The following is a 13,213-nucleotide window of genomic DNA, read 5'->3' as shown; positions in this document are numbered from 1 at the left end:
TAGAATGGTTCTAGTTTGGTTGCTGTTGTGCTAATTCAGGAATGCTGATGGTAGCTTGGACCATTTTGATAGTGATGGAGGTAGTGAAAAGAGTGGTTAGATTCTGGATATAATTTGGAGGTACAAGGAATAGAATTTGCTGATGTATTGAACATATTGTGTGAGAGGGGAGAAGAAAGGACAGCTTTCAGGTTTTGGACTGAGTTCACTGAAAAATGATGTTTCTGTTTACTGAGATTTGGAAGTCAGTTTTTTCATAATGAGTTTGAGATGTCTAGTAGACATTTGGATATGAGCCTTAAATTTAGTGGAGGAGTTTGGAGATTTTCATTTTCCAGCATATATGTAGCATTTAAAACCCAAGAATGAATATATATAAGAGATGCAATAAATTGTTGTTTTGAAATGAAGATTCTGGGACCCTACTCGTAGATCTAGGGTGGGTACCAGGAATTCGCAGGTAATTCACATTAAATCATTCACACTTTGAGGAATAAGAATTTATTGGTATGTGCAAGTCTCAAGGTAGGTGTAGATTGCTAAAGTAAGATCATTCATTGCCCTTTGTTTAACCTTCTCCATTGGGAGCTATTTTCTCTCTTGATCCCATTGAGAAACACTAGATTTTGTTGGAAGCTGCAAAGCAAAAAGTAGGAAAGGTGACCTTAATGATAATATGGTTGTGGCTGAAGAAAGATTTTTGCTTTATTTAGCATTTTTCCCCTTATTTGACAGCAACAGCTGGGATGAACATGTATTTGAATTAGTACTACCTAAAGCTTGCATGGTTGGACATGTGGACTTCAAATTCGTTTTGAACTCAAACATCACCAGTATTCCACAGATACAAGTGACACTGCTGAAAAATAAAGCTCCAGGATTAGGGAAAGTCAATGGTAAGAATGGATCAAAATTTATCGTTGAAGATTTTATTTTGTGGTTGATTTCTGAAAACTGATTTTCAACTTGGCTAAGTTTTGTGTCCCTTTCTGCCCCTTATTGCCATTTGCCTGCTCTACTTTTTGTGATTTTATTTAGAAAAGTAATTCAGAGAACATTTCAAAACTTTTCAGTGACCCAGTAATGTTCAGAATTGCGTAAACTTGAATCATATAATTATGCTTTTTTGGAAATGAGATTAGTTCCTTTGTAAATTAGTTTGACTTTTAGCATTACTAGCTTTATGTATTTCTTTTCCTAGGAGAAGACTTAATTGTGAATAGAACTGTTATGGAAGTTACTTTTAAGGTTATTAGTGAAGCCAGCCTTTCATGTAATGCTAAAAATACACTCATTTTTATCTTTCTTACAAGTTCAGAATTTGTTGCACTGAGTTATTAAAGTAGATTATACACATTTAGCATGGTTAGAAACTAGGTGTTACTACTCAGTGTTTTCTCCTTAATAAGTTAAAGAGGCTGGGGATAATTTCACGGTAAAATGGCAACTTAACTCCAGTTTCAAACATTGAAACTTGAAAATTTTCCTTTTTGAAAAATTACGTATACGTCTGGCACTCTCTATCTGTGGATTTCACGTCCCAGGAGTCAACCAACCTCAGAAACAACCAATCATGGATTGAAAATCCTTTGGGGGGGAAAAAAAATACAGCAATAAGAAAATATACAAATAAAAAGTAATATTAGACCACATGTGGTGGCTTGTGCCTATAATCCCAGCATTTTGAGAGGCCGAGGCAGAAGGATCACTTTAGTCCAGGAATTTGAGACCAGCCTGGGAAGTATAGCAAGCACATGTCTACAAAAATTTTTTTAAAAAATTAGCTGGGTGTGGTGGTGTGCACCTGTGGCGCTACTCAGGTGGCAGTACTCATGAGGCTGAGGCAGGAGGATCACTTGAGCCCAGGATTTGGAGGTTACAGTGAGCTATGACTGCACCACTGCACTCCAGCCTAGGTGACAGAGTGAGACTCTGTCTGAAATAAATAAATAGTATTTGCATGGCATTCACATTGTATTAGGTTTTGTTAGTAAACTAAAGATGATTAAAAGTATACGGGAGGATATGAATAAGGTTATATACAAATATTATGCCATTTTATATAAGGGACTGGAACATCTGTGGATTTTGACATCTGTGGGGGTCCTGGAACTAATCCTCCACAGATACTGAGGGATGGATGACTATATGTGTGTCTGTGTATTTATGTGAGTCTGTGTGTATATGGATATGTTCGTATGTGTGCAGTCTTTTGACAGATTTTGAATTAATTGGGTGGAGGACTCAGGATTTGGTAGTTTTAAAGCTCTGCAAGTGCTTGTACCGTGCCGCCTAGGGTAAGAACTTTTAGTTTAGTTGCCAGCAGATTGTTTTTTTAGGCAAATATTTTATTACCATTAAAAGAGAGAAGAATGTATAAAACAATTGAATCAAAATTTTCCTCCAACCATTTTATAGCATCTGTGATGAAAATCACACAAGTTCCCAAGTTAACAGGAAATTTTAGATTTTTCAGGCACATAAATCATTGATATTAAAGAAAATTAAGTTTACTAATATTTTTATCCTCTAGAAACAGCAGTAGATAGGCAGATCACCTTTCCTTTGTCTCCAGCTCTTAACATTGAAGTGGAACAAAATGGGAAACCGTCCCTGGTTGATTTGAATGAAGAAATGCAGCACATGGATGTAGAGGAATCACAGTGTGAGTTAAATTATAGAGCTGTTGTCCATGACAGTAAAAGGAGTAGTGATCTGAATGCAACATGTCGGGCAAGATTTCCTTATGGCTTGCAAAAACTTGGTTTCAAGAACACAATTAAAAAATAACCTGTAATTCTGCTTTGGCAATACGCTTTAACTTTCAGCTCATCTTTTGTGACCACAGCTGCGCTAATGCATTCTTGGTTTTTAATATCTTGGGATTTGAAATCAAGTCGTGGTTTATAATTTTTTTGAAAATAAAGGTGAACTGTAAAATAATATGGGAATGGAAAGCAACATAACGAATAATTGATTATAGTTCCTTAGCATGACAATTCTTATTTTAACACATTCTAAGTATGATATTTTGTGTGGTGGTATTATATGTAAATGGGATGATATTTGCTTATTAAATATTACATTTTAAATGAATGAATTTAAAAGAAAAATATGTATTTTTCTTTTTAGGTCTTAGATTATGTCCATTTTTGGAGGATCATAAAGAAGACATTCTATGTGGGCCAGTATGGCTTGCTAGTGGCCTTGATCTATCAGGGCATGCTGGAATGTTGACGTTAACAAGCCCCAAACTTGTTAAAGGTGAAGTAATATGTTTTACAAAAGCAGAATTAATGATACCACAGTTGTAAAAAAGATGAAAAAAAAAACTGATCTCAAAAAAATGAGATTTTTTTTGGGACTTTCATTCGAAATTTCATCAGTTTTCTGGTAGCTGAGGTCATTTCCTGTCATAAAGTAACTATGGTTATCTGATCCTACTTTTTGTGTCTTAGAGGTCTCAGTGCTTTTTGAAAAAACGTTGAAGAAATGACTACAGGATGACTTAGTGTGACATAACAGAGCTGTTTTGAGTAAGCAGACATTATGTTCTGCCATTTTTACCCTTCACATCACATTAGAGTCCCGTCTCTTCAGAGTTTTATTATATATTATTACAGTATCTTCCCTTAAAAGAGGTTTTTTGTTTTTTTTTTAGACAGTCTCATTCTGTCACCCAGGCTGGAGTGTAGTGGCGCGATCTTTGCTCATTGCACCCTCCGCCTCCCAGGTTCAAGTGATTCTCTTGCCTCAGCCTCCCAAGTAGCAGGGATTACGCCCAGCTAATTTTTGTAGTTTTAGTAGAGATGGGGTTTCACCATGTTGGCCAAGCTGGTCTGGAACTCCTGACTTCAAATCATCTGCCCACCTTGGCCTCCCAAAGTGTTGGGATTACAGGCGTCAGCCACCGCACCTGGCCAAGAGAGGTTTTGTGTTTTTTTTGTTTGTTTTTTTTTCGAGACAGAGTCTTGCTCTGTCACCCAGGTTGGAGTGCAGTGCTGTGATCTCAACTTGCTGCAACACCTGCCTCCCAGGCTCAAGCAGTTCTCGTGCCTCAGCCTTCTGAGTAGCTGGGACTACAAGCGTGTGCCACAACGCCTGGCTAATTTTTTGTAATATTAGTGGAGGCAGGGTTTCATTATGTTGCCCAGGGTGGTCTCGAACTCTTGAGCCCAGCCAATCTGCCTGCCTCGGTCCCCCAAAGTGTTAGGATTGCAGACGTGAGCCACCGCTCCAGGCCAAAAGAGGATTTTTATTAGAAGAGCTTCGACAGTATCATGTACAATGATTTGAGTGTCATAAACAAATGTAGATTATAATGAATGTTTTAAGATAATGGGCTATCATGTTGATAATAAATAGAAATATCAGTAGTAGGACGTTTTCAGCTTTTGTATTCTGGGGGTGAATTAAAAAAAAACAACACAAAATGACTAGTTCAATTGTTAAAGAAATTTTGGGTGGGGTGAGATGTAGAGATCCTTCTCCAACCAAAGAAAATAGCTGGCCAACTATATATCATCTATTTATATTTGTGTACATTTGCTTCCTAATGTTTGTCCACATTCACACATAACCATTTAATTGCAGACATAGTACAGGTCAAGTATCCCTTATCTGAAATGCTTGGGACCAGAAGTGTTTCAGATTTCAGATTTTTTTCTGGTTTTGGAATATTTGTGGTATACTTAACTAGTTCAGTATTCCTAATCCAAAAATCCAAAATATGAAATGTTCCAATGAGCATTTCCTTTTAGCATCATGTCAGCTCTCAAAGAGTTTTGCATTTTGGAGCATTTTGGATTTTCAGATTAGGGATACTCAGCCTGTATATATGCAAGTTTTGTGCTTTCTTATTGTCATTAGGTTTTCGAGATGTTATATGTTAGGTTTCATGCTGGGATACAGTAGTGAACAAAAACTAACCTCAAATTGTTTAGATTATAAGTTTCATTCAATGAGAGTGTGAATCTTATATTTTTATGTGGAAATAGAAATATTGGTGTTTTAAAAAATTTTTTATTTTTTAGAGACACAGTCTCCTCGTGTGGCCCAGGCTGGTCTCCAACTCCTGGGCTCAAGGGATCTTCCTACCTTGGCCTTCCAAAATGCTAGGATTACAGGTGTGAGCCACCACATCTGGTCAAAAATACTGATTTTGACAAAATGGAGTGTAGAATTACATGGCATGTGTTTGGAAAGTATTAATTTTCTTAGAATATACTAAGATTTTTTTCCATAAAATTCTCCCCAACATCTTTGAAACTGAACAAGATAAGTGCTAAGTTTTTTTGGACGAGTAAAGGGGTAACATTGGCCAAAGAAATTTTGAAACAGAATGTCAGATACCACAACACAGAGAATAGTACAGTAGTGTTAAGAAAAATGTAACAGTGTAGTGCTAGCACAGCAGGCAGGTAGGTAAGTAGAGTGATAGCATTTATAATCATGAAAGATTTAATACCTGGTAATGCAACAATAGACTGATAGTTTGCTGGCAGATGTAGTAATTTGATGATAATTAAGAAATGTATTTTATATATAGATTGTATAGTATGATCCCAGTTTAGTTAATGTCACATACTAGTGATAATAATTATTAAAGTGTTCTTCTTTTTTTTTTTTTTTTTTGAGACGGAGTCTTGCTCTGTTGCCCAGGCTGGAGTGTCAATGGCGCGATCTTGGCTCACGGCAAGCTCCACCTCCTGGGTTCACCCCGTTCTCCTGCCTCAGCCTCCCAAGTAGCTGGGACTACAGGTGCCTGCCACCACGCCCAGCTAATCTTTTTTGTATTTTTTGTAGAGACGGGGTTTCACTGTGTTAGCCAGGATGGTCTCGATCTCCTGACCTTGTGATCTGCCTGCCTCACCCTCCCAAAGTGCTGGGATTACAGGCATGAGCCACCGCGCCTGGCCTATTTGAGTGCTTTCTTTGTGCCAAGCACAGTTAACAGTGGTTTAGTTAACTCTGAGGTAGGAACTGTTAGTCTCATTTTACATTAGAAGAAACTGAGCCACAGAGAGGATAATTTGTCATGTGCCTAATAAATGGCAGAGCCATTATTGAAACCCAGATAGTGACTCCAAAGCCTGCATGCACATTTTTAACTGTCAGTACTGTAATGCTATGTGTATATGTGCACATATATGTGGATGTTTGTACGTGTATGCACAAGAAGACTGGATGGATATACGTTCTGTAATTATCTGGATGATAGCTTAATGACAGTTTTGTGTGTGTGTGTGTGTGTGTGTGTGTAGTTTACAACATTTTTACCATTAAAATGAATAATATTGGGGAAAAAACATGCCAAATGTTTATCTCAATTAGTCAAAGATAATGGTTTTATACTATTCATATTATTCCTTTGTTCGTTGTTTTTTGCTGACAGCATGTGAAGGTGGTTCAACTTTCTTCTGCTCAAATAGTATAATTTGAAAGTTCTGGCCTACTGTACTTTTTGTGGAGTTAGTTGTTGATCTTGTTCTATGAAGATGAAAAACAGTGGAATTTATTGGTGATTCAGTTATTTTCCCCATTCTACTCCACTTCTCTAGGTATGGCAGGAGGAAAATATCGTTCATTTTTAATCCATGTCAAGGCAGTGAATGAAAGAGGAACAGAAGAGATTTGTAATGGTGGTATGCGTCCTGTAGTAAGGCTTCCATCCCTAAAACACCAGAGTAACAAGGGTTATTCACTTGCTTCACTTTTGGCTAAAGTTGCAGCAGGCAAGGTATGAAACTGTCATTTTGAACAATAACAATACAGTTTTAAACATTGTGGATCAGATTTAACACACTATTAGAAGTAGTATGACCCTTCAGTGATGTTTTACTATACACTTGGTTTGTTTGTATTTTTTCTTTGGAGTGACTTAAATATATTTGGGAAGAAGAATGTTTTGAGTTAACTTTATTATTTCATTTTATTTATTTTAGAGTTTTGAGATGGGGTCTCACTCTTTCCCCCAGGCTGGAATGCAGTGGCGTAAACTCGGCTCACTGCAACCTCTGCCTCCCAGATTCAAGCCATCCTCCCACCTCAACCTCCTAGTAGCTGGGATCACAGGCGTGTGCCACCATGCCCAGCTAATTTTTGTCTTTGTAGTAGAGACGGGGTTTCACCATATAGGCCAGGCTGTCTCAACTCCTAACCTCAGGTGATCTGCCCACCTTGGCCTTTCAAAGTGCTGGGGTTACAGGCGTGAGCCACCGCACCCAGCCTGAATTAACTTTAGGCAAATTACCTAGCTTTTATAATGTATACTGAATAGGGAGTAATTGTTAGCAGATATTTCCCTTTATAATTATTTTAGATCATAATGTTTATTTCTTTTGGTATGAGAGTTTCTTCGTATGCCCTCTATTGGCAACTCACAATCTTGTTTTTGGTGACTTTGGGAGTATACAGAAAGAGAAGTTGGGGAATAATTTTAAGACAGGTTCTAATCCTCATGGTTGATTTTCTGAAAGTAGCTGTGAACCGTGCAGCTCTTTACAATTGACTTATCTTGGATTTCCTGGAACTCAGGAAGGAGGTTTTGTTTATCATCATTATTTATAAGGAATCATACTGATACTGATCCGTAATACCGGTCACCTTACATATATATAGGTCTTCCAGTTTTCACAAGGACTTCTGTGTACTTTATCTGATGTAATCATCATTATAACTCTGAAGTAGGGCATAGCAGGTTCTGTTACCTCCCTTTTTTAAATATTGAAAGTGAGTGAACCTTAGCAATTGGGGAGCCTGACATATCTCACGTAGTTATTTTATTTTATTTTATTTTATTTATTTATTTATTTATTTATTTATTTATTTATTTATTTATTTATTATTTTTGAGACAGAGTCTTGCTCTGTTGCCCAGGCTGGAGTGCAGTGATGTGATCTCAGCTCACTGCAGCCTCAACCCCCTGAGTTCAAGTGAATCTCTTGACTCAGCCTCCCAAGTAGCAGGACTAAAGGCACTTGCCACCATGCTTGGCTAACTTTTGTATTTTTTGGTAGAGATGGGGTTTCACTGTGTTGGTCAGGCTGTTCTCGAACTCCTGAGTTCAAGTGATCTGTCTGCCTCGGCCTACCAAAGCGCTGGGATTATAGGCCTGAGCCACCGCACCCAGCCGGAATTGGACTCAGGACTTTGGTTTTATCGTCTGTAATCATTGGGTTATTGCCTTTAAAATAGTGGTTGTGTCTTTCTTTTTTTCCCCTATTATAATTCTGGAGAAAATTAGTCATTTACTGAATATGAGGGTACAAGCTATCATTTTAATTTGAGATTTGTGTTTTGATGGCCACAATTCAATTATTTTCCTTTATTTTATAACTTTAATGGTAAATGATTTTTAGTTTATTTTTAAAAATTCATTATTATTTGTAATGTTTAGGAAAAATCATCTAATGTTAAGAATGAAAATACAAGTGGCACCCGTAAATCTGAAAACCTCCGGGGCTGTGATTTACTTCAAGAGGTCTCAGTCACCATTCGAAGATTTAAGAAAACTTCAATTTCTAAGGAAAGGTAATTTCATTGCATTATCTTGCTATTCTTAGAGTAATGAAAGTGCAAAACATACCAACACACACATAGACACACAAATATAAAAATCTTTTACCTGAAAATTTTTGTTGTCCATTTTTCTTAAATAATTATAATCTTGATGAGAGTATGAGTTGTCTTTATACTTCATTGGTTTATCTCTAGTGTCTGCACAGTGCTTGTTGTATAGCAGGAATGGATGATAGTTATTAATTTGACACGTACTCGTCAGGCAAGGGAGCGTGTATCTGTAGTCTCAGCTACTCAAGATGTGGGGGTAGGAGGATCACTTGAATCCAGGAGTTTGAGTCCAGCCTGGACAATAGAGGGACACCCAATCTCTGGAGAAAAAAAACAAAACAAAAAGAAATTATACACATTCCTTGTTACATTACAACACATTATTGTAAATGTAATTTTTAAAAAAATTTTCTACAAGTGAAATACTTGACATATAGCTATTGATTGTTTTTAAATCTACTTGAGATGTTCATGATTTAAAATGAAACACTGCATTACCAGCCAGGTTGTGATAGCTTTAGTTGTTCTGTTTTGGTTGGTAATGTGTTTATATTTTCTTTTTTTGTAGAGTGCAACGATGTGCCATGTTACAGTTTTCAGAATTTCATGAGAAGCTTCTTAATACTCTTTGCAGAAAAACAGATGGTGGCCAGATCACAGAACATGCCCAGAGCCTTGTGTTGGATACTCTCTGTTGGTTAGCTGGAGTTCATTCAAATGGACCTGGAAGGTTAATAATTAAAATTTTGCTTACCACTGTTGATTGCCTTTTAGATGTTATGATTGAAAGTTCAGGATGAGTCTTAATGTCTGCTATTGTTTTGCAGCTCAAAGGAAGGAAATGAGAGCCTACTTTCAAAAACACGAAAATGTCTGTCAGACATCGTACGTGTTTGCTTCTTTGAGGCAGGACGAAGTATAGCCCATAAGTGTGCCCGATTTCTAGCCTTGTGCATTAGGTTGGTATGTTTTTAAGTTGAAAGCATACTTTCTAGGTACACCTGCAATTTAGTGGACGATACCTTGTTTATAGTGTGATTTGATCCTTGTTTAATGTATGTATAATTTAAGAGAATTTCAAAAGTTGATGAAGATTGTTGATAATCTTAGCAAGAATTTTGGGTTCTTAGGGGAAAGTGTCATGTTAAATAAGTCTATTTAACTTTTAAGGAAAGTCTGCTGAGCTTCTCTGCCTGTTAGTAGCAGTTTAGAGAATTTGGCAAGGGAACTCTTACACCCCTTTCACTCCTACTTTCCTTGGTTGTCTTTTCTTGCCCTAAAGTGTTTTCTCTGTTATGTAACAATCTTACCGACTTTTTTTTGTAGCATTGTGCAGACCCTTTTTTTCTAAACCCTGAAACAAGTTAGAACAGTCTGCCCTGATCCCCAGTGAATGTGTCCCAAGACCCCTCCCCTCCCCAGTGGATACCTGAAACTGTAGCTAGTACTGAGCCATATATATAGTACTGTTTTTTCCTATATATACATACCTGCAGTAAAGTTTAATTTATAAACTAGGCACAGTAAGAGATTAACAATAACTACTAATAAAATAGAACAATTATAATAATATACTATGATAAAAGTTAGATGAATGTGGTCTCTCTACATATCTTATTGTACTGTACTCACCTGTGTTTGGACCGCACTTGACCGTGTATAACTGAAACTTTAGAAATTGAAACTGCATATACAGGTTCTTAATGTTTAAAGGTTCCTACTTGCTACTGTATCTAGGAAGTGTCTAAGAGCTAATGGTCAGTATTGACTGTTGTAAAGATAATGGTTTAATGCATAAGAAAATATTTACAACGATCCTTAGTATAATCAGTCCCTGCTATCTTTTGGTATTTTATATAGCTTTAAGGCAGGTTTTTCTTTTAATTTGTATAGAATACATTTTAAAGATTTTTAGGTACCACACCAGGTTTAGGGTTGAATTTAGACCTTGAGTAATGTCTTTACAATTTTTCTTTTTAAAAATTTTTCAGTAATGGCAAATGTGACCCATGTCAACCAGGATTTGGATCTGTTCTGTTGAAGGCTTTACTTGATAATATGTCGTTTTTACCTGCAGCAGCAACTGGTGGTATGTAAAATTAATTTAATCACAAATAGTTATAGTCATATGGAACATCTCATATGTGTACTTAGGATTATTTCATAACTATTTTTTCTATATTAAAGTTCACTTTTCTGTAGCTTATCTGTATTTTTTGAAGGGATCGATAGATTGTGGCTGGGTGGGCATATACTCCGTCAATAGTACTCCAAGGAAAAGGTTCATGGGGCAGTTACGTTAATATCAAGCCATCTCAATTCATAACTATTTTTCTGTACTTCATTGCAATCATTGAGTTGTTTGGTTCTTTACTGACTGTAACAGATCAGTTGTCAGAAACTAGAATTCCAGCATGTGCCAGGGAGATGACATAAATAAGTAAAACGGTCCAGGTGTCATTGCACATGCATATGTTTTGTGTGATTGGTAGGGACTATAGCAAACTGGAATTTCCTAAAAGGGGCCAGTGTTTTTTTGTTGTTGTTGTTTTGTTTTTTTAAAAGCACCTGAGGACTCTGTGGAAATGCCTTTCAAGAATGAATGTAATTGGAGGTAGAGAGTAGAATGATGGATACCAGAGTCTGGGAGGGTGAGTGGGATTTGAAGAGTGGTTGATAAATTAGTATGAACATATGGTTAGAAGAAATAAGTTCTGGTGTTTGATAGCACAGTAGGGTGACTGTAATTTGTAGTATATTTCAGAATAGTTAAAAGATTTAAAGGGTTCCCAATGCAGAGGTGATAGATATCCTAAATACCCTGATTTGATCATTGTGCATTGCATATATATTTCAAAACATCACATATACCTCCTATATATGTGCAATTATTATGATACAAAAAAGAATGAATATAGTTATCAAGTGGGAATTCATAAAGCAATTCTCTAAAATAGCACATATATAAGGTAATGAAGATTTTTAAAGATTCTTACTGTTTTTGCTAGTACATGGTGTTACTATGAAGGGCTACTAATTTGGCCTTTTAAGCCAAATTTTATTTATTGATAGACATTTTTCACAATCTGTTTTATTAAAAAACAAACCATTCAGGCTGGGCACAGTGGCTCACACTTGTAATCCCAGCACTTTGGAAAGCAATGGAGGGAGGATTGCTTGAGGCCAGGAGTTTAAAAAAACAACCCATTCAACAAGTTACCTCAGTGAGTTATATATTTCGTAAAGATTTCATCTTTGTGTTAAAAAAAAATGCTTGTTTAGAGTTGTTAAAAAGTTGTATCATTTTCTTAATTTAGATAAAGCATGTTTATATTTACATTGAACATATTTTGGCTACAACCATTAACTCTGGAATAGAACATTTTGACTCAGTTGCTCATTGCTATAGTCTAATGTTTAAAAGCTTCTTAAGGTTAGTTTTCAAGTTAGGACACTTAAGTTTTGGCATGTATGTAGCAGTTAATAAAAAAAAGTAAAAATACACTGTCATGATAATCTTTTAAGCAATGTTGATCTGTACCTAATGCATTATAGAGTAATTTTATTCCCCACTCATTCACTAAAATGGGCTGTTTGAAGCTCACTGCCACCCCCTGTTTTTAAAAGTTTAGTACAGAGAAACAGTATGTGGGTAAGGATGATTTTGAAGGACCTTCAGTCTCCTCACTTTTTCAGCTATTTCGAAGTGTCCCTCAGAGGCATCTCTCATTATTATACAACTAAATAAACACACATTATTATACACCTAAATGACTTTATAAAACTCTCCAGAAATATTTGAAATTCTTAGTGTAAGACTGTGCCTCAGTGTGTTGTTTATATTTTAAGTGTCCTCTTTGATCCCTCCAAGGAGTTATCTTTGTAAATTGCCCATAAGATTGTCTTTCCAGAAAAGGGAGTATCTTTCTAGCAAAAGGAAGCATTCTGATAAATAGGTAATCTTAAATTCTTATTGTTAGAGGAAAAGGAGGAAAAGGAAACATTTATTTTGTTGTTGTTGTTTCCAGGTTCTGTCTATTGGTATTTTGTCTTACTGAATTATGTGAAAGATGAAGATCTGGCTGGATGCAGTACAGCTTGTGCATCTTTGCTTACTGCAGTATCCAGACAGTTACAGGACAGGCTAACACCAATGGAGGCTTTACTTCAGACAAGGTATTTTAGTATATCCAATGACTAATAATAGGCGTCTCTGAGTATGATCACGCTTTTGCAGAGAACTGTTATTTAATATATATATGCTGAAAACAGTCTTTTTCTTACAAAAATGTTTAGTTTATACCTTACTTTTTCCATATGATAATAGCCTGAGGTTTTACTTTCTTCTGTTTTCTCAGAAATTACTTTTTTTTTTTTTTTTTGAGATGGAGTTTTGTTCTTGTTGCCCAGGCTGGAGTGCAATGGCGTGATCTCGGCTCACCACAACCTCCGTCTCCGGGGTTCAAGTGATTCTCCTGCCTCAGCCTCCCAAGTAGCTGGGATTACAGGCATGCACCACCAGGCCTGGCTAATTTTGTATTTTTAGTAGAGACGGGGTTTCTCCATGTTGGTTAGGCTGTTCGCGAACTCCCAACCTCAGTTGATCCGCCCGCCTCAGCCTCCCAAAGTGCTGGGATTACAG

General features: G+C 36.5%; 1 protein-coding gene across 24 annotated transcripts in view; it reads left to right on the top strand.

The window, feature by feature from the left end:
* The window catches only part of BIRC6 (baculoviral IAP repeat containing 6), a 263,052-nt gene that overhangs the window by 78,138 nt on the left and 171,701 nt on the right, over positions 1 to 13,213 (top strand). For 12 of the 24 annotated variants that reach the window (XR_008652580.2, XM_063623676.1, XM_063623678.1 and 9 more), the window contains exons 13-21: positions 736 to 896; positions 2,534 to 2,665; positions 3,133 to 3,264; positions 6,561 to 6,739; positions 8,399 to 8,532; positions 9,140 to 9,301; positions 9,399 to 9,530; positions 10,563 to 10,660; positions 12,600 to 12,747. Coding sequence is in view for 23 of the 24 variants with exons in the window: in XM_063623676.1 (XP_063479746.1) it covers positions 736 to 896; positions 2,534 to 2,665; positions 3,133 to 3,264; positions 6,561 to 6,739; positions 8,399 to 8,532; positions 9,140 to 9,301; positions 9,399 to 9,530; positions 10,563 to 10,660; positions 12,600 to 12,747 (1,278 nt within the window). In the remaining variant the exon portion in view is untranslated. The remainder of the gene's footprint in view (positions 1 to 735; positions 897 to 2,533; positions 2,666 to 3,132; positions 3,265 to 6,560; positions 6,740 to 8,398; positions 8,533 to 9,139; positions 9,302 to 9,398; positions 9,531 to 10,562; positions 10,661 to 12,599; positions 12,748 to 13,213) is intronic. The other 12 variants (XM_055253540.2, XM_063623683.1, XM_063623680.1 and 9 more) reach the window with 2 other exon arrangements.

This window comes from Symphalangus syndactylus, chromosome 18 (genome assembly GCF_028878055.3).
Source record: "Symphalangus syndactylus isolate Jambi chromosome 18, NHGRI_mSymSyn1-v2.1_pri, whole genome shotgun sequence".
Lineage (NCBI taxonomy): Eukaryota > Metazoa > Chordata > Mammalia > Primates > Hylobatidae > Symphalangus > Symphalangus syndactylus.
The sequence above is the reverse complement of the archived record's forward strand: the minus strand, read 5'-3'. Positions and strand labels throughout refer to the sequence as shown.